This window comes from Branchiostoma floridae, chromosome 18, assembly GCF_000003815.2.
Source record: "Branchiostoma floridae strain S238N-H82 chromosome 18, Bfl_VNyyK, whole genome shotgun sequence".
Lineage (NCBI taxonomy): Eukaryota > Metazoa > Chordata > Leptocardii > Amphioxiformes > Branchiostomatidae > Branchiostoma > Branchiostoma floridae.
In genome coordinates, this window is record NC_049996.1 from 2,458,868 (window position 1) to 2,482,868 (window position 24,001).

The 24,001-nt window shown below is 38.8% G+C and overlaps 2 protein-coding genes across 2 annotated transcripts in view; one reads left to right on the plus strand and one right to left on the minus strand.

The window, feature by feature from the left end:
- The window catches only part of LOC118405713 (leucine-rich repeat-containing protein 72-like), a 61,609-nt gene that overhangs the window by 1,487 nt on the left and 36,121 nt on the right, over window positions 1-24,001 (minus strand). The window contains exons 2-8 of the mRNA XM_035805355.1: window positions 5,239-5,326; window positions 4,191-4,264; window positions 3,677-3,746; window positions 3,155-3,265; window positions 2,422-2,506; window positions 1,151-1,240; window positions 135-287 (exon numbers count right to left, since the gene is read on the minus strand). Of these exons, the coding sequence (XP_035661248.1) occupies window positions 135-287; window positions 1,151-1,240; window positions 2,422-2,506; window positions 3,155-3,265; window positions 3,677-3,746; window positions 4,191-4,264; window positions 5,239-5,268 (613 nt within the window). The 5' untranslated portion in view covers window positions 5,269-5,326. The remainder of the gene's footprint in view (window positions 1-134; window positions 288-1,150; window positions 1,241-2,421; window positions 2,507-3,154; window positions 3,266-3,676; window positions 3,747-4,190; window positions 4,265-5,238; window positions 5,327-24,001) is intronic.
- Window positions 5,503-9,177, plus strand: LOC118405712 (endonuclease V-like). The gene is made up of 2 exons (XM_035805354.1): window positions 5,503-5,578; window positions 7,613-9,177. Exons 1-2 carry the CDS (start codon window positions 5,517-5,519, stop codon window positions 8,568-8,570), a joined length of 1,020 nt encoding a protein of 339 aa, XP_035661247.1. The 5' UTR covers window positions 5,503-5,516; the 3' UTR covers window positions 8,571-9,177.

The following is a 24,001-nucleotide window of genomic DNA, read 5'->3' on the forward strand; positions in this document are numbered from 1 at the left end:
CTATATGACTCCACTGCCCACCCCCCAAAAAAATCTAGGGTCGGCAGGTTTTTCTACGGTAGGTAGGGAAACAGGAAACACAACCTTTTTTTCCTAGGCCTGTGAGAAGTAATAACTATTTCCACTAAAGTTACCAGGTATTGTTGAAGGTCGTGTGTGCCTGTCCTGTGACCTTGTCCTCGGGGGAAGTCCCTCAGCCCTGCGCCCAAAGGCGATTGTCTCCCGTAACAAGTACTGCTCCTGTTCGTACATACGCCAGGCGCGATCACGCTCCGACTGGAGAACCTCTGTTGAGGAGGAGACAAGAGGAATACTCAGTTTCTTACGTCAATGAAGGTACATATAGAATACAACACAGTGTATTCCGTATCACCCAAGGTATCAGCCCGACTGCGGGTCGGATTGCCCGAAGGCCGGAGGGTGATCCGACCCGCGGGAGGGCTGGGACCGAGGGTGATGCGGAATACACCGCGTTGTATTTCATTTATGTCATACCCACCTGAAAAACCCATGTTTTGATGCGAAATGCGCCAGAAGTTGAACAAATTTGGTGCCCTCGAACAAAATGTGTTGCAACAGCAATGTTCCAACATCCGAATCAGGTTTTTGAATTGCCAACCGTGCCGTATTTGGCCCGTTTGAAATGGTTTGATTTACTCGAAGAGAGCCTGTGTGATACGCCTTTCGTATCGAACGTTTTTGCGTCACAGGTATGACATAGAACAAGTTACACAACAAGCAACTAACGCTGGTTCAATGCAAGAATGTTTATCCAAGGGCAAACCTATTTTCGTTATGTCTAAAAAATGAGGTACTTGGACGTATCAAAATCGCCAAAGGGTGGTTTCAAATTACAGTGTTTTCAAAAAGGGAAGACTACCTTGCATAGAAACTAGTAAATGAAAAGTTACATGTTGATGTACTCACAATGATTACAAACTATCAGTGATCATCATCACTGTCCTCATCGTGATCAGCTGGCTCATTTCCCATGTATAGGAATTACAAGGACAAGTCTCAAAAACCTGGTGCAGGTTTGGTGCAGGTAGACATCAGAAATACCTGCACAGCCTAACTTTTACCTGCACTAACCTGCAAGTGTAGGTGGTATTTTTAGCCCTAGCATAAAATTAACACAAATGAATCCTACCTTGTCTGTCTAGCAGTTCCACAGAAGGCAGGTTGTGAATAACATAAGATCTGTACTCATTCTCTTGTGCCAGGGGGTTGTTGAACAGATCTGGAGAAATATTAGGTAGTTTAGAGTGATATTTCTACACATAAAACCATTCATATTTAATTAGGATTATTTACATGTAATTGTACAATGTTCATTGTAGTTATATATGAAAGCAAACAATGTAGATGGATCTTGACTACATGTGAGTTAACAAAACAACTTTTCAATGTCACTAACTAACTGAAAATATTACCTCAACTTTGCACAATGGAAATTGTTCCAGAACTGAATAGATAACAGTGACATTGAATAACCTTCCTAATAGAATGTGTGTTCCAGAACAAAATCTGTGTGATGCCATTATTCAATAATGAATGCAACTTTTTCCAAAGACATTGTGTGACATTTGAGAACAAATTGAATGCATTAAGTTTGGCGAAAAGGTACTAAAAAAAAGTTAATACAATATTGTCTCAGCTCATTTAATGAGTTTTGAGTCATGAATAACAACTGTGTGTGGACTGTGTTCAGCACCAAGGACAGGTATGTCTGTGCGTTTGTGTTTGTGTGTGTGTTCAGCACCAAGGACAGGTATGTTTGTGTGTGCGTGTGTGTGTGTGTGTGTGTGTATGTGTGTGTTGTTCAGCACCAAGGACAGGTATGTTTGTGTGTGTGTGTGTGTGTGTGTGTGTGTTGTTCAGCACCAAGGACAGGTATATTTGTGTGTGTGTTTGTGTGTGTGTTTGTGTGTGTGTGTCTGTGTTGTTCAGCACCAAGGACAGGTATGTTTGTGTGTGTGTGTGTCTGTTGTTCAGCACCAAGGACAGGTATGTTTGTGTGTGCATGTGTGTGTGTGTATGTGTGTGTGTTGTTCAGCACCAAGGACAGGTATGTTTGTGTGTGCGCGTGTGTGTGTGTATGTGTGTGTGTGTTGTTCAGCACCAAGGACAGGTATGTTTGTGTGTGGATGGTGTTCAGCACCAAGGACATGTGTGTTCGTGTGTTGATTGTGTTCAGCTCCAAGGACATGTGTGTTTGTGTGTGGATGGTGTTCAGCACCAAGGACATGTGTGTTCGTGTGTTGATGGTGTTCAGCACCAAGGACATGTGTGTTCGTGTGTTGATGGTGTTCAGCACCAAGGACAGATGTGTTTGGGCTTGAAGAGATTATCTCTTGGGCAGTAAGTGGTTGTGAATAAATAACTTTACTTATCAAGTCTACTGTATTTTGTCCAACTCACTGAGTACTCTGAGGGCCTGCATGGGTCTGAGTTCTCTCACCACCTCCTCTAGTTTAGTCAGCTGGTTATTATGTAACATTAACACCTGAGGAATACACAATAAAGTTATTGAAAATCATTAGTAGAACATTGTGAGCTCAGCAGACAATACAGAGAAGGAATTCCTGTCACCTTTCACCTTGCAAAATTGAACATATAGGAATCATCGTTTTAAAGGAACCCCTACTTATGACTACTAGTACTTCATCATCTCTTCCTTTATCCATTCTTAATGCAGGTCTGTAAGAAAAATAATATAAGAGACATACAAGGATTAGTAAAAGATCTCATATTCAGTTTAATGTTTTTAGATTTTTGTGCAAAAAGCTTTAACATGATTCAGTTGTAGTTGACTTGTATGTTAATAGATACAACAATGCCACCTGCCAACAATAAACAATTCGTAATACAAAATGTACAAAAGGTGTTCTAGAACAAGACTAATTTTCAGGACACAAAAAATATACAAAACCTGGAAATCCTACTGCAGTACCAAAGAAAGCCATTAGGAGACAAATAATTGACCTTGACCTTCATCTTCCCAAACCTAACCACATACCAAATATCATTACAATCCATCAAGAGGTTCTTACGTTATGCCGACCACATATATTACGAAGCACATGCACACACACACACACCCACACACACCAAAAACAGTACAATACTTCAATTTTTATGAAGGTGAGAATACCTGTAGACAGGTGAGATGGCCCAGAGCCCCACTGATGTCAATCAGCTCATTGTTCTCCAGGTACAACTCGGACAGGCGGAAGTTGTTCAGGATACAGTCGATTCTCCGCAGCTTTAGAATTTCAAAGAAATAAACATTTCCATTGACATTTGTTGCAGTAATAAAGAAAAATCTCCCTTACTTGTTCCAATTATGTTTCAATGTCATTATAAGAACAACCTTAGAACTATACATGTAGAAGGCTAAAAGTATTTCAAACATACTTTGCAATGCTAGCAAAATAAGATTCTATATTTGTCAAAGAGAAATTAGTACAGTAGAAGCCGATTAACTGCACGGCCTATTTGCCAGTGAATTTCGTACAATTATCCGGCTGGTGCAATAATGCGAAGTTATCCAGCTGGACCGCACTGGTTTGGGATTTGGGGATTCCGTGCAGTTAACAGAAGTGTGCAGTAATCCGATGTGCAATTAACTGGCTTCTACTGTATTGTTGTAAGTTGAAGGAGAAGCTAGTCTTACCTTGTTTCCATTGAGCCATAGATACCTCAGGATCTTGAATCTTCCTAGGTCACAGACTTCCTTTAGATTTCTGGGAGAAAACAGAACATTGTGGCTTTGTGCAGTATAAATTTCATACAACTTTCATCACTTCACTCAGGTGAAAATGAGTACCTTAAAGCTTCTTAGATATGACAATAAATGGTCCCGTTTTTGAGGAGTCACACCCCAAACATATAATAGAACCCGTCACACTTAGATAGAGTAAGGGTCCAGATGTCGTCGATCAAATATATCTATACGGATATATAGCTTGTACTGTTCATGCTATAAGATAAGGTTGTTTTAGGCGTACAATACAAACAAAACATTACATAACAGAGCTTAATAAATCATCATATCAAAAACTTTACCAATGCAAATGATCTTATGCTGAACATTAAGAAGATATCTTTTGATCCCACTAAAAGAGACCATTGAACTTAAACTAATTTGATAGTAAATAATAGAAAAATTGTGATTTTTCCATCCTCACCTATCGGACAAGTAGAGTAGTGTGACGTCAATATCTTTCCTGATCCCTCTCTCTTCAAGTTGAGCCTCTATTGTCTGTAAATAACGAAATCATCAAGTCATTCAAGTCTTTTTTTTTCTATTTACATGTAGATTGGACTATCTGTTAACCATTATTCTACTGGAACAAACTTTCGAGAAGGTATCAACCATCTGACATTTTGTCTGAAGTCAGATGCAATTAACATGGATACTGTATAACCGTCTATTCATTTCCTATTTCATTTACATATATCTAAAGGCACCCAATGCAATTTTAGAGCATTAAAATTGCAAATATTCTTGATAAGACAATCAGCACAATATTGACATTTACTTCAACATACTAGCACATTTCGTATCATTATTTCATACTTCCCCCTCCCTACGTTACTATTTGGGGGTAAAACTAGACAATACAAGACAAGTTTGCAAAAAAAAAAAAAAAAAAACATGTCGAAAATGAACCCCTTTTATTTATTGTGGCCCCTACAATAAATCAGCACAGGATCGAGCCACTGACGGTCCAGGTTCAGGTCCGGACCTGGACCTTATGCTCTGGACCTGGACCGTACCTATAGCTGAATCTTCTGTACTGGTACCAAACTCTAGTTTAGAGTGTTCAAGTGGCATGAAAATGTAAACAAGACCCACTCGACAAACTTGCCACTGTACGATTTAAACTTTAGAAATAGCAAAACTTTTTTGTGGATTATTCTAGGGACAGAAAAGTTCCTTGGTAGAAATTGTCAGAGCTTGGAAGACATAGCAAAAGTGGGAACCATTTGGAATAGTGCTATCTTCTTTGTTATTGTGTGTCAAATTCAATTTTACTGTCACAAAAGAACGCAGACGCAACAAGTGTCAAGTTACCAAAACATTTTGACAAACTTTTTCCCACCAGACGACACAATCTAAGGATTTGTCAAAACAATCCTTGATACAACAAGTTCCTCTGACATGCTTGAGAAGTTTTTGAGTCCTCTTAATCGACAAGAATATGTTGTTTAAGGAGAAAATTTTAGACACACCTGTAGCGCTTCTTGCTCCCCTCCCGCCATTGTTGTTGTAGCAACCTGTTGCTATGCGAGGTTGACCCCGGGTCAACAGATGATCCTACTATATAAATAGGAATATAATATTTCTTCATTACTGTGAATAAATATTTCATGTTTATACATGGAATATTTATCAAGTATTTAACAACTATGTTTTACTATAATAAGATGTATCTTTATGTCTTTTATTTAATGATATATAAGTGATATAAAGATATGATGAACTCGACACCCCTTGGCTTTAGTAGTACATGCCTTGCGCAGTGCATGGTGGGACAGCATTCCAGAACGCCCCCCTCCCTAGGAAAGTCAGGTATGGAAAACTTCTTTCATATTTATTGATTCCACGGCCAAATTTGGCCAGTTTTGTTCCTCACAAGGTAATGTTTTAATACATTAAGTTACAAGGATCATTTTGGAGTAAAGTCTATGGGCTTTTTGTCCACAATGCCGCGAAAAATCAGACGAAACTTTGGGAACTTTTGACATGCATGGCAAAGTCCACGATACGTACATTTCAACATATTTCATCATATTGAGGATGGGTTCTAAGCTTTTTTTGGGTCAGGAATTCTTTATAAGACCATATAGTCTTTGCCTTTGTTCTTAGGTTGTTAGAGAGGAAGAATAAAGAGGTGACAAGTACATCAAGTCATGAGATATAAATATGTTTTATCAACTTTAAAGATATTAAATTATAGTTGTGCGGTTGTCAGCAGAATTTGTGCAAGAGTTCGAAATTATGATCGTGTCGTGTCAATGACACTACATATGGGCAGACATCTTTCTCTCTCTTTTGCTTTCTGTGTGTAAAATAATAGTTACAAATACAATACACAGTGTTGTCACGTCAACTAAATGACCCTTTACTTTTTAGTACAGTGTTTGATACAAGCAAATCTCAATACACTTGCCCAGGGTTGTAGCCAGCGTCCTTCCATCTTTGACAGAATTTTGCTGGTGAGGACGGAAAAAAAATTGCCCATTCCGCCCTCTGTGACAGAGAAAATCGATATGTAATTTGTAAAGATATAGAAAAAAACTAAAAATCTTGCAAAGATCTCCAGTGATTTTTTTCACAGCGTCGGGGCAGGGTCCACATTTTAGGCTTTTCAGAAGGCTTATTTTATCAGGTTTTTAGGGCCATATTTACGATAATAGTAGCAGTCACTTAACTTCTCTTCAGCAGTTTGACATAACAAAATTTTGGGTCAAAGTCAACTAAAAACTCATACAAATATTCCAGGAGTTAGAAGGACTGAACTGAGACCTTGAAAAACGGGTTTTAATGAGATTATCTTATGCAAAAGGGCGCCGACACACATTGTCAACAATCATAACAATAGCAAAACAAACAGTGTGTAGCTTTTACGGCCGTGGATGGCGTCCCCAAGCCGCCTGTAGCTTCCACCAAGGAATTTTGTCCGTCAAGGTTGACGGATTGGTTTTAAAATTTTTCCGTCACACGCAGCAAATTTCCGTCAATTGACGGAAAAATGGACGCTGGCTAGAGCCCTGCAACTCAACAACAAACTTTACTCAGCTCAACAGCAACATTACTTATGACTGGCCCAAACCAACTTTTCATTAGCCAAACATCTGAATGACATATTTCTGTGCAATTTTACTTGCAACAAGTAAATTCTTTTTTTTTTTTTTTAGAAGAAAAGATAAACCTTTTAAAGCTTGTAATCTACCCACAAATCAACACTGTTGCCTGGACTGTGCTTAAATATTCCCTGTTCCAATTTCATTAAAAAATATATAGACAAATAAATCTACCCATAGAAAAACAAGCAAGTACGCTAGCTATAGTAGGAAATGCCCTTGCTTAAACGACACTTTCAATCACTTAGCTTGTGCCCATACAAACTTGCATTTTAGCAAAAAATGATGTAGTTATAAACTTGCTAGATGCTAACTAATTCATCATCATCTGGTTGTGCTGGTTGATGTCTAAGTAGATTATACATAGTTTAATCAGTATTTTTGCTTTGGGGGGTCTTAGACTTTGCAGATCAACACATAACACTAACAGGATCTTTTACTGACATTTCATCCATCCAGAGATCGATAATCAACAGGACACTGATGTGTGCATTTGTAATATTTTCAAACCTGCAATCAAAAATTCAACAAACAATAATCAGCAACCTAATCTACTGATTTTCTGCATTGCCATCATCTTCACTACCATGTCTACAAGAAGTATGCAGCTAATACATGCCGAACTATAACCCGAAAACGCATGGCAAAGAGCTTGGCTTAAAACATGCAACATTGATTGTGGAATGGAAGCCTCATCCTTGTGACTGTGAGTGAAATGCCCTCTTTCTGTTGTGTGCAGTACTGCAAGCAGCCAACAACAACAAGAACACACCACAGCTGCATGTGACTCCAGTTTCTTCCCTTGGGAGGACAACCAAAGCATGGTCAGCATGTTCCACCTGGGATGGCTCGGTGGTACCGTTTTCAATCGTTCCGTTTCGACTGCAGGCGCGGTTTTCACCGATGTTCGCAGGTATCTCGGCCTACTAACCTTCACCGAGCGCATGAAAGACCAATGGCGTAAGGAACAAGTTTTACTAAAGGAGAAACTTCTTGAACAAGATACTGAAGAATGGCAACATGCTGACGATGATACCACGCTGTTTCATGGGCTTAAGTATGTGGCCGGCCTGGATCTAAGCTATACTAAAGAAAGTTCCGAGAATGCTTGTGCATCCCTTGTTGTGATGTCATACCCTGACCTTACGGTGGTGTACTCGGACTGCACGCCCGTACAAGTAACCGCGCCTTACGTTCCCGGATTCCTGTGCGCTCGCGAGGTAGGCTTCCACGTGCAAATGGTCGAGAGGCTACGACAGAGCGCTTCGGAGTACATGCCGCAGGTTTTACTCGTCGACGGGAACGGGATGTTGCATCCGTCGGGATTCGGGATCGCCTGCCATCTTGGCGTACTTACCGACCTCCCCACCATAGGTGTCGCCAAAAACCCCTTCACAGGGTTTGACGGTATGACCAAAGAAAACCACAGGACTGTTTCAGCCGAACAGTTGAAGAAAGGCGGAGACTCGTTCTTGGTTGTGGGAACGTCCGGAAAGGTTTACGGTAGAGCGCTGCTCAGTAAAGACGGGATCACGTCGCCCGTGTACGTATCCGTTGGACACAGGGTAACGCTGGATACGGCAGTGAAGCTGGTATACGCATGCTGTCAGTACAGAATACCCGAGCCGATACGACAGGCTGATATCAGGTCTAGAGAGTATATACGACAACATTTTGGTAGTGACAGCACAACTTAAGGATAGAGGAGTTATGGGTCAAATGTAATTGCAAGAAATTATTCACTACAAATTTAGTACAGGTACACAAATGTTTTCTCAATGAACATTTATTCTGTGAAAATTGCTTAATCTAGTTATATTATGTAAAAGTTTCTATTTAAGATTCTAATGACTACTTGTTACAAAAACTTATGAATTTTAATCCTCAGGTACTATATGATCAATACAGAAATCTTTGAAACTGACATGACATAAGCTATTGTTTCAAATTCAATGTTTTGATAGTCTGAACATGACAATAATTTAAATAGATAGGTTCCTTGCTACAAGCAGATTTCAAAAGGACTCTTAATGAGTGTTTGTGATACTGGCTATTCCTGTTGTAATACAAACTTAGGGTCCAAAGAACCTGTCTGAGTTTTGAAATAAATGTAACATCTAATGGAAATGATAAATTGTGTTTAGACATCGGAAAATAATTTCATTAGGTTGGTAGAACATAGGATATAGCCTAGGAGAACTATTTTTCCACAATCAGTTTGTAAAGACATTTTTAGATGCAAGCCATATACATGTATCGTTAACAGTGGAACATAAATACAAAGAAAAAACACAGTGCAAAATGGCATTTTCTTCAATTTTTATAAAGTTACCTCATACTAGTTGGTTGGGAAGGGAGCAGAATGATTTCATAACATAATTGTTTGAAACTGAAGTTCCAACCATACAAAGTGAATGACCTACATGTATGCATTGCTTCACAACAACAGAGCATTATATCAATACTTGACATTGACATTGTCCATGCCCACATACTTCCCCTTGTCTTCCTGCTGAGATACGAATATTACTCAACTTATGATTCTATTTTGTACTGACAAATATCCCCTACTGGCTTATTCAACCCTGATTTATTATAGCCTCATATGGAGGTATGGTCAAGTTGCCAAGACTCTGCGTGCCTTACGGCAAACTGGGGTCGGATTCCTGGTCATATTTGGGCCTGGAGTTAGTCTAGTTTGGCTTGTACTCTAGTCGCACTGTCGCTGACACAGATAGAAAAATAAATCTACCACGGGTGGTAAGCCGCCATAGTGATCAATGTCTTCTTGACATAATACTAAAGATGCCAATGTGTGGGTCCCCACGGCTGTATGATACTGGTCTCCTATGTCAGTGTGATTAATGGAGTATTTAAGTGAGGGCGTGTATTGACACACGTAGACCCATGCTGCTTCAAGTTCAAGGGTAATGGTACTTTGTTCTTTGTTAGTAGATGCAAAAGCAATACTGTTCAGTTACTAAAAAAATTAGGCCCTATACGGTGTCAGTAAAAATCTCAGTGTAGTACATGATATTGTTTGTCTGAACTTGAAAGTTCGTCTGTGTTCAACAGTTGGTAAAATTCATTCTGGTCCAATAATAATTATTAATACATGTATTATAGTAATGTTGCACTCATAATTCAATCACAACATGATCATACATGTACGTTGTACATCTAGTCCACCAAAAAGTTAATCCTGAAATTTGTGAAAATAATACATTGAAGAAAACTTTTGTCATTTTCCTGTTAGAATTACAGCCTACCAAACCAAAGTATTTTGTATGTTGATGAAAGTTACATGCCTAAGAGAGTACTGTAATATGTTTTGATAAACCAATTATGTTTATAGTTAGACCTGTATAATCGTACATAAAGAAGCAAGAAGCCAAAACTACATATTACATATGCCAGAGTACAATTCTAGAAGTACGAACTAGTGTATGTTTGTAAACATGTCTTATTAAGAATATTTGACTGGGTAGAGTTGTGGGGAACTTTTCTCAACCCCCTCTCCTAAAAGCCCCTAATGGTATGTTCCTATAGTTTGACAACATGTGTGGTTTCAGCCAGTTAAATCCAGATTTAGCCTGTAAGAACCATTTGCTGACAGAAGGTTCCAGAATGTCGCAGACAGACATGAACAGTGTCTATCTTTGTCATCTGAGGCTGGTGCAACAGTTCAATGACATACGTTAAACCCAACACATTCAAAATACGTCAAGGGCCAGTTAATCCTCTAAATAATATCTAATACATATGTACTTGAATGAAAATATTCAAATTTTGGAGCACTTCTGTTGTCATTGTAGGGAGCACATATAGTATAAAGTTTACATCTATTAGTATGAATGAATGAAGACTTTTATTTTGCCTTACAAAGACAAGTTCAGATCGCAAAGACAGACATGGTAAACTTTTCAAATGTGCAAAAATTGGTACAAGAATTGTAGTGTAGCATACACATGTACATGTAGGTTTCACCTCTTTTTGCACCTTTGTAAGATTGTTCGGGTTTAACTATTCATAGTTGGTGTATCAAAACACATGTCGGGAACGTAAATTTGAGAGACTGATAGTGAGTGGGTGAGACAATAACTTATAAGAACTTGTGGGAGAAATCAAGGATCTGCAAGATATACATGTACATAACACCAGTCACTCCATTCTAGGAAAGTTGTTTTCCGGATTTGAACGCGGACATCTTGAAATCCCCATTTTTCAACTTTTTTCTTCCTGAACATACATGAAAGTTTTACATACCATTGGAAAGATCATGTTATCTGGAGTATGAGGCTCCTTTTTTATGGTCATAACGTACAAATTTTTTGAGATATTTGACTTTGAAAATTGCTTATCCCGAGGGTTAGACACCGAAACCCGAAGAAAATTCTTGAGCCCGCTGGCTCAATCAAGTCAAACCGTCGGTCTTCAGAGCTTACCCCGATTGAAGACCGCATACAATTAACACCATGAAAATCACTGAATTAAATAGAATGCACCAAAAAGCTGTTATTCAAAAAGAATTCACACCTGGTAAGCTTGTGTAATTAGCACGTGTATGACAAATTCAGACTACCTGGCAACTCAGGTACAGACCGACGGGGTGGACAGAAGATCCTCGGGAAATATTACTGACCCGTCCCCCGCTAAAGGCGGGTTTGGTTTGGTTTGGTTTGGTTTGGTTTGGTTTATTTAGATCTCCATTAGTGAAATACACTAGTCTTCCTGGAGTCCACATTAAAACAATACAGAAATAATTGCAACAGAAATGTACAAATTATACAAATTATAACTTTGAAATAACAGAAAGCAAACATATGGTAAACTGAAAAACAGTGATTTGCATACGTGAAGTAAAATAAAATAAATCAACTTAGTTCTTATATATACAACAAAATGTCCAATTGAATTAACAGAAACTTGGTAATATCAACTCAAAAACGGAGTGGGAGAGGTCGGAGGTCGAGCAAAATCATAGTAAATCAAATACAATTTGAACTGAAGTATTGAAACAAACAGTATTTGAAAGCATATAAATCATATAGCAAAAATAATAATAATAATAATAGTCATTGATACATCATGAATAAAACAAAACATAATTGGAACCGAGAGATGGGTTTCGTTTTTACCACCATGAAGTGAGTGGCTGGTTTTTGTCTTTCTGTGCCTTTACCCACTCTCTTAACTTAGTCTTAAATACTTCCTGGTTTTTTGTTGTAATACTTGTAGGGAGTGTGTTGTAGGTCTTTATACATCTGTATTGAAATGTTCTGGTCAATGAATTTGTACGGGGTTTAGGTTGTATGTAGCCTCCTCTCAGTGATAGCCTTGTGTTGTGGTGATGTGCGGTGTTTATATTTCTTAAGTTGTCATACATACATTTTGGTTCTTTAGTCGTTACTATCTTATGGAAGGCACAGATTGTTGTTGTAAACATTCTTTCCTTAACTGACGGCCAACATAGTCGATCATGTATCACTTCTGAGCTTGTTGTGTGTGATGTATTTGCGGCTAACCTTGCAGCTCTGTTTTGGATTATTTGTAGTCTGTCTAGCTGTGTTTGTGCTGTTGAGGAAAGTATCCCAGAACAGTAGTCAAGATGCGTAAGTACAAGTGATTGGATTACTGTTTTTAGTGTGTCTTCAGGAAAGTAATCTTTATACTTCCTGATTGTTGCTGTGACTCCTGTCATCTTTCTTGTGATCTTGTTAGCATGCAAATTCCAGGATAGGTGTTGGTCTACTGTGTAACCTAGGAGTTCTGCTTGGCTGACTTGCATTATTTTCTTCCCCCCTACAGTGAGATCGAGTGTTGGATTATGCTTTAGTTTATGGTGACTGCCCAGGAGTATGGACTTTGTCTTTCCGACATTAAGAATAAGCTTATTTATTTGTATCCATTCCCAGATGCGCGTGAGATCTGACTGTAAGATACTTTCTACTGCTCTAGCACTGGGTGCGGAAGCAAAGGGAGTAGTGTCATCGGCATACATGACTAGTTCGGCTTTCTTTGTTATGGTGGCCAAGTCATTAGTATAGAGACAAAACAACAACGGACCCAGGCAGCTCCCTTGTGGAACTCCGGACTTGGTCTCCTTATAAGTTGAAAAAGCTCCGTTAATGTAGACGGCCTGACTCCTGTTTGTTAAATAGCTTTCCATCCATTCTACAGCAGAATCTGCAAATCCATAGCTTTTTAACTTGGCCAACAATATTTCATGGTTAACAGTGTCAAAAGCGGCACTGAAATCAAGCAAGACTGCACCGACCAGATTTCCCTTGTCTATTTCCCCTAGCCAGTGATCAGTCATTTGTACTAAAGCGCTGGCTGTGGAGTGGTGTTGCTTGACGTATGCATGTTGTTTCTGTGATATTATATCGTTAGAGATAAGATAGCTTTGAATTTGTTTTTGGCATACTTTTTCCATAACTTTACTGATCACTGGCAGCAAGCTGATGGGTCGGCTGTTCGGACCGTTTAATGGGGAAAAGGTTGTTTTGTATATAGTTAGCTAAATCAATACAATTTGCTTGATTTCAATGATTCATATGAAGAAAAGTTATCTTTGAAAGAAAAGCACAGCCTTGTCTGCCCAAGGAACTACACCGGGTCCGATATTTATTATTTTGTTTTAATCACACAAGACTTAGGGATTGTCCTTGTAACCTTCTTAGATAACGAAATTGCCACTGGCCTCCCAGCAGGGTGGCTGGTGCCAGTTTATTATTATTTATTTGGTGGGCCAACTACTCTCTCTTTGCAACCAGGGGGCTGAATTGTGAGGAACTCAGCCTATGTCTAATCTGGGTTGATGAATAGAGAAGTTTATTTGCAAGTTCATGCTTGAGGGCTAATTGCAAATGCATGGTGTAAATATAGGAGATATAGAAGTGACAATAAACAGTTATAAACAATATTCTACTATAATACTAGTGTTGGCTATTTCTAAACTGGTTGGGTTTGACTTCTTTTTTGGAAGCAGAGGGAGACGGAAAGCCCCACATTTTCTACAATTTGTGGGTTCTGCGATTTCAAGAGAAAAGTGGCTTTCTGTTCGTCTGTGGGTGTGGGGAATCTATATCTATACTTATATTATGTAGAAACGTCTGGATATACATATCTGTAATTCTGTTCCTTATCAGATAACATACATATACAGGGTCACAGAGTGAGTTGTCTGAGTACCAGAGATAAAAATATCCACTATAATCAAGTATTTCTTTAACATGCTGCAACACGCCCATTCCTCGTTAAAGGGGCAAATTGCTGTCGCACATAAGCAGCGGGCCACAGTTTTCTTTAAAGACACAATGACTACGTATTTTGCCCTTTTCCGTTACAAGTACATGATAGTAATATGCTAAGCAATGTTTTCCCACCATTGTTAGTTGCCTTTTGGTCGTCCCGGGTAAGGTTTTGCTTAGAAACACGCTAAAAACACGTGTCGGAAATGCTATAAAGGTGAATATCGTGGCATTCTGATAATGAAAAGACGTTAGTTCTTTAAATTTTCAGTCATAATTTACATCAACCACTTAGGCCGGCTTGTCACGTGTTGATGAACTTGTCCAGCAGACGACCTTTTTACGTCAGATGCCGTTTTATTCTTGTCGCCAACTTTTGCATAATTTACGTTACCGAACTTCTGTTGGGTGTAATTCGCTTACGAAAAGACATTTTCCGATAATGTTTTCACTGTTTTATCTGCTAAACAGTGGTGTTGCGTAATAAACAAATGACAGAACACATAAAACACGAATGTTGGAAACATGACCATAACCGCCAATCTCAGGCCGTTTGTCACTTTTTTGATATAATTTACGTTACCATAATAAGTCCCTTAGAATTATAGAAAGACCATTACTTTTGCACTCATAGGAAAGAATGCTCCCAGATAAGTAATTGCCTGCAGAGTTAATCTTTCCAGAGCTGTTTGTTAAAATTTTATTTATCATTAAAAGCATAAATATAATTTACGTTACCATATAATTTACGTTACCATTTTTTTTTCTTCAACATGTCATCGGATGTTCAGCAAGAGCACATCAACCAAAGACGTATTATCTGCTGTAATGTTACTGTAGGTGGGCTTGGCTTGCCATAGAGTCACAATGCAGTCTGTTTATATGTTCCTGTTTCAGTGAATTTTACGATGCCGCGGAGTGGGACTTTTCATTTCTCATAGGAATGTAGAAATACGAGGGGCGAGTAAGAACAGAAAGAAACAACACGCCGACTCCCGGGATTCGAACCTGCGCCGAACCCGGGCAGCCGGATCACAAATCGAACGTGCAAACCGTTCGGCCAAAAGGCTGAAGCCATTAGGCGTCTTCGGTTTAGCAGTCCTTGAACACCACTGTTACACTACTCCCCCTTTTCTTTTCAAGATTCGTCCTCGAATCTCCGAGATCGACATCCCTGTGTGGCACATACTAGCCTGTTACTCACAGGGCCGGCGTGGGAACCATTGTAGAAATTCAGAGGGGCGAGTAAGAACAGAAATAAACAACATCCCGACTCCCGGGATTCGAACCTGCGCCGAACTCGGGCAGCCGTATCACAAATCCAACGTGCTAACCACAACACCAAAAGCTCAAGAGCTGTTGGCGTGGTCAGTTTGGCAGCGCTAGAACACCACTGTTACAGGAACGATGTTCAAATGATAAACCTGACATGCACCAACTTGGAAAGATGCGGGTGTTTATATTGATATCTGATGCTTCAATAATCAACATTACACGGAATGTATAGTACCAAGTTGAATAAATGTATATTGGGTTGGACTGAACCAAAATAAACTCCTGTTGTCAAAGTAGACTCGTCCAAGTTTGTCGTCATTTTCGCGCGCTTTTTGAAGATCACAGGACTGGAATGACAGAAATTCATGCTCAACACTGACTGATGAAGTAAGGTACTTTTCAAGCATGTTTGTCTTAAATAGCAACAGAGATTATGATCAGCTAATTATGAAGGTCAATGTAGTCAAGATTCGTGTCACAGAAATATTTCTCGTTTTACACAGTGGACCCCTTTATATAAACGTACAGACGGCGGTAAATCAGCGACACTATTTACGCTAGCGCCACGTTATCTACATTGAGGACTTGTCATTGAGTTATAAGCTCCATGATCAAAAGCATATGGGCTGCAGAAGTTAGTAGCTAACTTAAGTTAAGACTTCACTATCATTAGATGTTCCGAAGTTTTCACCTTTGCTTGTTTAGGTTGGAAATCTTGTAAATTAGAAGCAAACTACTCTTTCAACCAGTCGTGACTGCACAGAATTGATGCACAGAATTGTTTTACATGGACAGACACATGGTTCAAGGCAGAAAGCTATTTGTGAAACCAATCCCACTCTATAAAGTCAAGATCTATATAACGTCAGGCTTGTCATGTAATCATGTGGCATTAGTATAAAGGGACAGGCTGCCAGGATAACTGTAGAACAGACTGCCTTTACACATGCAGCTCTCTTTTGGAAAATTCACTTAAGGGTTAATGACCCGCCCCGAGGTGTATATGGTGTCATAACGCCTGGTCCTTTGCTATAACCACCGAATAAAACCACCGATGTGAGCGAAGCGAACGAGGTGGTTTTATGAGCATCGACACCGGTGCCGGTGTCGATTCATTCTGACCAATCAGAGGAGCGAAACCCACCTGCCTGGCCTGGATCTTTGTGTTACGGCGTCATAACCAACGTGGAACGGGGCCTTCTGATTGGTCCGCGGCGCCTGGCTATATGATAATGTTGTTTATAGCCTTGCTCATCAACAAAAGCCTTGTTATACACATATTACACAGTTCTTTCTGCCGGTATTATTGAACCACACGATATAAGGTGTATGGATGGACATTTTGTTAGGTAGCACATTCATTCTATATTGATGTGACATTGTGTTTGTTCCACGAACAAAGATTGTCCTGACATTAAAAAATGTTTTATAAGAAGTGCGATAACTGGTGTTTAGTTTGTTGTCTTTCCAATATCGAAAGCTTGTGCTAGAAAGGCCCAGTCCATCTGGTTATGTTGCCATCGCATCATGTCCTGCTATTCCCAAAGACTTGATTAAAGGACGCGAGGACGAAGCGGTTCTGACCTAGAGCGTGTGATTGCGTGAATCCTTTGTTACTTAGCATGTATTTGAATAGACCCCGCCAAGATAGAGACCTTGCATATCTTGGGTGTCTTTCCGCAGAGTCCGGGTGGGTATAGGACGAACAAGATTATACGGGTATTCCGGATAACAAAGATACACTTTTTCGCTACTCTGAGTTAGCAACATGAAGATAAGAGGTCCAGCATTATAGACGAACATGACCTGATCAGTTCAAATAGAGCCAGTATGTACACTATTCGGCTTTCCTCCAAATGTTAGAGATTCTGTAATTTACGTTACCACAGTTCATTGGCATTTACTGTAGAACACTGCAGATATCGCCTGCTTCCAACCATTTTCATAAATATATTCTATCGCTCTTATCCCATCCTACAGGGTGAAAATTAAGGAGTATTAAACGGTTTGTCTTCATATCAGAAAAAAAAAATATCATTTATTTACTTTTATACAAATGTAGCAAACTTAATAGCTAGTAATTTTGATGATTATTCCGAAACAAATGATACGGCGGTTAAATATTTCTCATTGGCGTGTAATTTGAAGGTTTTGGGTTGGAAAATTCGCTAATTTGGCTGTTGTTAATCCACTATTACTTGCTGGAACATTTCTCTGTGTAGTAATATGCTCTTTATTACGAAATTGTAGGAAAGATGACATGGCCTACTAAAAATCAAATATCTCCAAAATTAAGCGTGTTAGCACCAGACAAAAATAGCAAAAGATAGTCGATATAAGTGGTAACAAGTTCATACCAGCAGGTAAGCGTTTTGGACAACTTTATTTTTTACAATTTTCTACCTCCAATTTTCCCAGTTAATGAGGAATGGGCGAACAATGAACTTCTCCAGCCATTTACAAGAGAGTTGTGCTGTTCCAAGAGTGCGTTTACTTGTAAATGGATGCTTAGTAAAATTGATTTGTGTGAAACATTACATCCTTTTTATTAGCCAATATTTTACAAGTCGAACGGAAATATCTATGTCTAGTGGAAAATCTGCCTAATTCGGACCTACATGCTGAATTACTACTATTTCTAGAGACTCCAACTTGGATGAATGCCTAAATGTTTTTGCAGAATTGGTTGTGTGTAATTTCGATCAGAGATGTATCATAATTTCTCAGAACCCCAAATTTCACAAACATATAACAGAATGGGTTTACCACAGGAATCGGATATTCTCAGAAGGCTATCAGGTGAAACTAATGAACGAGTTAGACCAAGGAGGTTTCCTTTTTTCAACCTCCTTGGTTAGACATTTGAGGCTGTGCATCCAGGCTTTGCGCGCTTTGACAATTATTTTTTTGCTAATGAAAAGGTACCTGATGATGAATAAAACTGTGACAGTGTGAGCCAGAAAAATATCCATCAGGTATTTAGTTTGTTTGTTTTTTCACAGAGAAAACACTACTTTTTTTTTTCTTGTATCCCAGTTTTTTTCCTAGTTCTGTCAAGGTGTTTTGTCAAGTGTGCAACAGGAATTTGAATACTGAATACGCCTGACCAACAATGACACCTGGTAAAAGAACCATTGTCTTTTATGACTCTTGGCTCCCAATTGTTATTCGTGGGCATAGCTATTTGCATACTTTCTGGTAGTACAAACAGGCATTTTTGCAGCCAGACTTGGATGACGCAAGGCTCACCCGTGGAGTCACAGACAGCAGTGTAATCCTTTGAGTCTCAACTTCAATTCTCAAATGGTGAATATCTCATAAATGGAGCTAATGTTCCCACCCTTGAACCAAAGGCTATAGTTTGAAGTATAGTGTAAACAAAAGCATATCAAGTATTTCAACAGTAATCCAGGATTGAAATATGAAGTGCAATTTAAAGAAAAAGTTCAAGATTTGAGAACAGATCATCAGTCAGAATAGAATCTACAACGGTTTAATACTTATATCATGATTCAATTTTGTTTCACCATCACAAAGGTGAAATCCAGACAGTTTTGTGGGTAAAGTTCATGGAAGCCATACATTGAAAGTAAAAAACTTCCACTTTCACACATGACGCTGCCAACTATGACCCCATGTACCCGGATGTAAGACCAAGGAGGTTAAAGAAAGAGTGATTCTTTAACCTCCTTGGTAAGACAAATTCAAGCTGCTTTTGTGTTGACATGATGACAATTATTCGCAAATCTGAATATTAGTGGGGTTCAAGCGCTGCCAAACTGACCATGTGCACACCAACAGCTCTGAGCACAAATTATAGAAAAAGCGGGACTCTTTGTCTTTCTTTGCCTCCAAAAAAGAAGTTACCCAACCTATCTAGATACATGTATAGTATTTGAGTTGTCTCTTTGAATGAAATTAATATTTATCACAGTTCATTGTTACATGTGTAACAGTGGGGTTCAAGCGCTGCCAAACTGACCATGACAACACCTCGCCCCTCTGGTTGTTTCATATGCGTATTCCCTATCTTGTTTATACCATGTACTTGCAATTAGCCTACAGGCATGAACTTGCAAATAAACTTTCTTTCTATTGATCTAATACCGAGGCAGAACTAGGGGTCCACCTCTGACAGGTTAGAACAAGCTACTGGTAGTATTAGCTAGAACCTGGCCATGGGTTGGAGAATTATACTCACAAATCAATCCCGGGCTTACCAAAACCAACAAAACCGTTTTTAGATTAGCATCTGATGATGCTTATAACTCTCCTTTAGTCCTTACATAGCTTAGGCTCAAACTTTTGAATTAATTTTTTAAGTGTTATGTGTTTAAGCTTGAACCTGTTTTGAATTATTTTTTAATGTGTTCTATGTGGCTTTCTAATTCTATCTTGTCAAGTATTCTTTTTAACCCTTAAAAGTGTATGGTGTTTGGCTCAGGCAGACAAAAGGAAAGCCTGACGATTGAAATAGAAACAAAAGCCTGAATCTAAGAGCCAAACCTTCATCTTTTTAACATGGTAATTGTTAGAATACACAAAAAGATTGCACAGAAAGATTTCTAACTGTTGTGCTTTTTGTATGCAAAGTGGAACACAGCAGACAACAAAGGTCATTCACACTAAATGGATAATTGACAGTAGTTGTTGATTATTCAATCTCTTGAAATCACAGAACCCAGAAACTGTAGAAAAGGGCTTTTCGTCTCCCTGTTTCCAAAAAAGAAGTCAACACTAGTATTAATTAGAGTAGAGTATTGTTTATCTGTTCATTGTCACTTGTATATACATATATCCTATGTTTATACCATGTACTTGCAATTAGCCCTCAGGCATGAACTTGCAAATAAACTTCTATTATTTGGGAGCACTCTCTCAGGTACATGTACCTTATATGTCAATTGTTAAGAAAAAGACTGGAAGATGTATATATCCAGACATTTTTTTCATACACTGTCTAAAGATAATGGTAAGTTAAGATTTTCCAACAAACTAAAGAAGGGATAGTGGATACTCAATGGAAAATTATATAACGTTACTTGATAAACAGGAGGTAGGATCAGCAAGGTGTAAACTCAGAATCTAAGCACCCACCCCCTTGAAATTGAGAAATGGCAGCACGAAATGCTACCTGTGGGCGAAAGAACCTGTGAGTGTAACTATTGTATTTCAAAACCAGTGAAAGACGAAATACATGGTACATTTTACTTCTAAGTCAAACTGCCTTTCTATTGAATGACAAGGAAACAAATTTTAGAGTTATTCCAAGAGGCCTACAAAACCCATAAAATTTCCAAACGTTTAAAGACGAAAACAAAACTATAACCCTAGGCCTGTTAACATCACATAACCCACTCACATTATTAAAAAAAGTGGGACACTTTGTCTTCCACTGCTTCCAGAAAAGAAGTAAAAAAAAAACCCCAAAGCTTAGATAATCATAATGATTGTAGCTCCCAGCAGTTCATTGTTTGCATCCTTGTAGAAAACAAAAGTCCCTTCACACCTTATATTACTACTGATAAGTACTTGATAATTTTAGGAGACAAACTATTCACATCCAAAAAAGTTTGGATTATGTTCAGTTTGTGAGGAAGATACCAGTGCATATCAGAGTATTTTTATGGTTACAATAAAGAATGTTTATTTAGGTGTTGTCACAGTGCAACATTTGACTATTGGACAAATTTGGGCTGCTTCAGGATGAGAGAAGTGGTGACCATTCTCAGAATACTAGCGATGACTGTTTCACTCTGGCAACAGTCTGAGGGGTTTGAATTTTGCTTATTATCAACTCAAACCCATTCTAACTGAAAAACCGTCAGTTATGATATGAGCCTGTCGGGTTCGTTTCATGACCGAGGGTTGTATTATTGTTCAATTCACGCCTTTCACACCTCTCCCTTATACCCCTCTGAGAGGTGTGAGGAGACAAATTCTCGGCCCTCGGGACACAAAGAAACCGACGGGTTTCATGATTTTTTAGGCTTTTGTCCGTAGGGTTGGGAGTTTAGACCGACGGCCCGAGTAAGTTTACCCTGTCGGTGTTCCAATTTCTCTCCAACGGGCGGCCCAAGAAGATATCGGGATGCTCTAAAAAGACTGCGGTCTCCTTGCATATTTCATCAATGATATCTTAAGTTGTGAACGTTGTACAATAATAATTTTCATATCATCATACTCAGTATGTCAAGAGCTACAACCTGATATCTCACTTGAAGGTAGAACAGCAATTTTGCTTGAATTTCCAAATGGCTTGTGTCTTTGCAAGAATAAAATGACCAGTGTTACATGTAGTTCCAGTACAACAATTGTGTTTAGACATACTAGGGTTCTTGCCAGCGTATTTGAGTGTACTGGACCCCTACACTAGTACTGTGATTTGCATCCCCTATGCTGCAATTTGGGCCCATACAAACATTGCGTTTCAAGCAGACTTTCTCCTGGGGAGTAACTGTTCAGCTACTGACAGTCCCATTCTTGTACTGATTGTTTTAGCTACAGGTGTCTCAAGACCCCCCTACAATGCTCATCCCTGTGCATTAAATTGCCATGTGGCTTTGCCGCTCTAACTAATCATAAGATGCCCCCTACGCTGTAAAAAAAATCCCAGTGAGAATTATGTATAAAACTAATGAGGTGACACTAGGGGTGTCAAAAAAACAAAACAGGTTTTTCTTATTACTAGACTGGTCTGGAAAAACTGGTCCTGAAAAAATTCGGTGGACCGGATGTTGGACCTATTAGAAAATAAACAGATTAATTTATATGATCGTGAATCCACACGTTTTGGGACTTATATTGTATACCTGTCGAATTTGCTAAGAAAATAACGAGCAAAGCATACATGAAGTTCATTTCTACAAAGTTTTAAAGTCATTATCATACAGAGGCAGCTAGTCTTACAGGACTTTAGAACGCCAGTGCAGTGGGAGTCAATTCAAATAGTCCACGAAACAAACTTTGCAGCAAAATGGACCACTGTTTTGAGTATCGTCCATTCACATGGAACCGGACCTGGACCTGAATTTTCTGTACCGGTACCCACCCCTCGGTGACACTATTAAACAGTTGCTAAGTCAGTGTGTATTGCAGGACCTGTCAACATTTGACAAGCTTGGAATTGACGACGGATTGTCAGCATGGCGCTTGACACGGATACCAGCGACACGCCTCAGCGTTGACTGAAGACCATCTACCAATGAGAGATATCCTATCGCGAAACGTGACAGACAGAACGTTCAGCAATGCGTCACATTCCACAAACCCTGCAGTGAAGAGCTCCAAGGTTCTTTGTAGGGTGTGTTACAGTGTAGCCCAGTGGTTAGTGACCATGACTCTGAACCAAGAGGTTGGAGGTTCGAAGCCTGGCTATTGTAGCTCACTCGGCATGCATATACATTTTGTATGACATGCTACAGGAAAAATTGCAGACCCTTCGACAGGACATTCGTACAATGTACAAATAGTACAAAGAGCTAGTGGTATTTCCCTGGTACAATGATCCTATAGATATTACTTTGAAATAAACTCAGTCACTCATAAAAATCTGAACAACAATTGAGATACACATGTATTTCAGTCTCAAGAAGATGTTTACCTTAAAGTTTACATGTGTGCCAAATTTCTAGAGTCCATTCCAAGTCGCCATGAGGGTTTTTAGGTGATATTTGTAATAAGTCTGAATTATTTTGAATAAAATATATTGCTACAATAATTAAATTCTTTTAAAAAAATTGACTAAGAAAATACTCATCTATTTGAATTCCTTTGAATATTTTGGAAACATTTTGAGAGTAACTCAGTACAAAAATATCTTTATTTAGAATAATTGTGAAACCTCTGTGTGATTCTTTTACATTTACAAATATTTACAAATAGTTCTGAACTTTACCAAATGGTAAAATTAGTTTATTGCCCCCATAAAAGTAAGCCCTATTGTTGTCTCTGTATATTTTTAGATTTCCTACAAAAAATGACTCGAGAGGATTACTTTCTGACTACCCCTCTTCATAATTAATGTCAGTGCACTAAAGTTTGTGAATATTTATTTTCATAATGGGAGGAAAATATAGTGTTTGTGGTGGTTTTGAATTCACTGTTGTGCTATATTCTGTAGTCCCATACTGTAACAGAAAAATGTGTGTGGTGGTTTTGACTTACCAGAGAAGTGGCTAATGTGAAAACTACAAACATACATGTAAAACCACTGCAAACGTATCTGGATTTAATGAGGTTTGTTCTCTGTCACGACCAGTGGAAGAGTATCTCAACTGATCATTGACTTCATTCGAAATAGATCCGTTTGAGATCTCTTTTACTATGATCCCTTTCTCCCATGAAAATATTCCTCAGTGCGCCTTCAAACAGGCACATGTTCCAAGCGCAGACTGTTCCTGTCAACAAGGTCGCGACATTGACCTTTGACGCAATCCCTTTGACGCAATTTCAGCAGATTACTGGCTATTTTTTCTCGTATACTTTCGGATCATTTTACAAGCTTGGGACATGTGCATGTATTTTGTAAAGATGGAATTTTAAGCTTGGAAAATATCAGTCCCAACTTAGCAAACTATGTCACTTAAGATCGTAAAAAT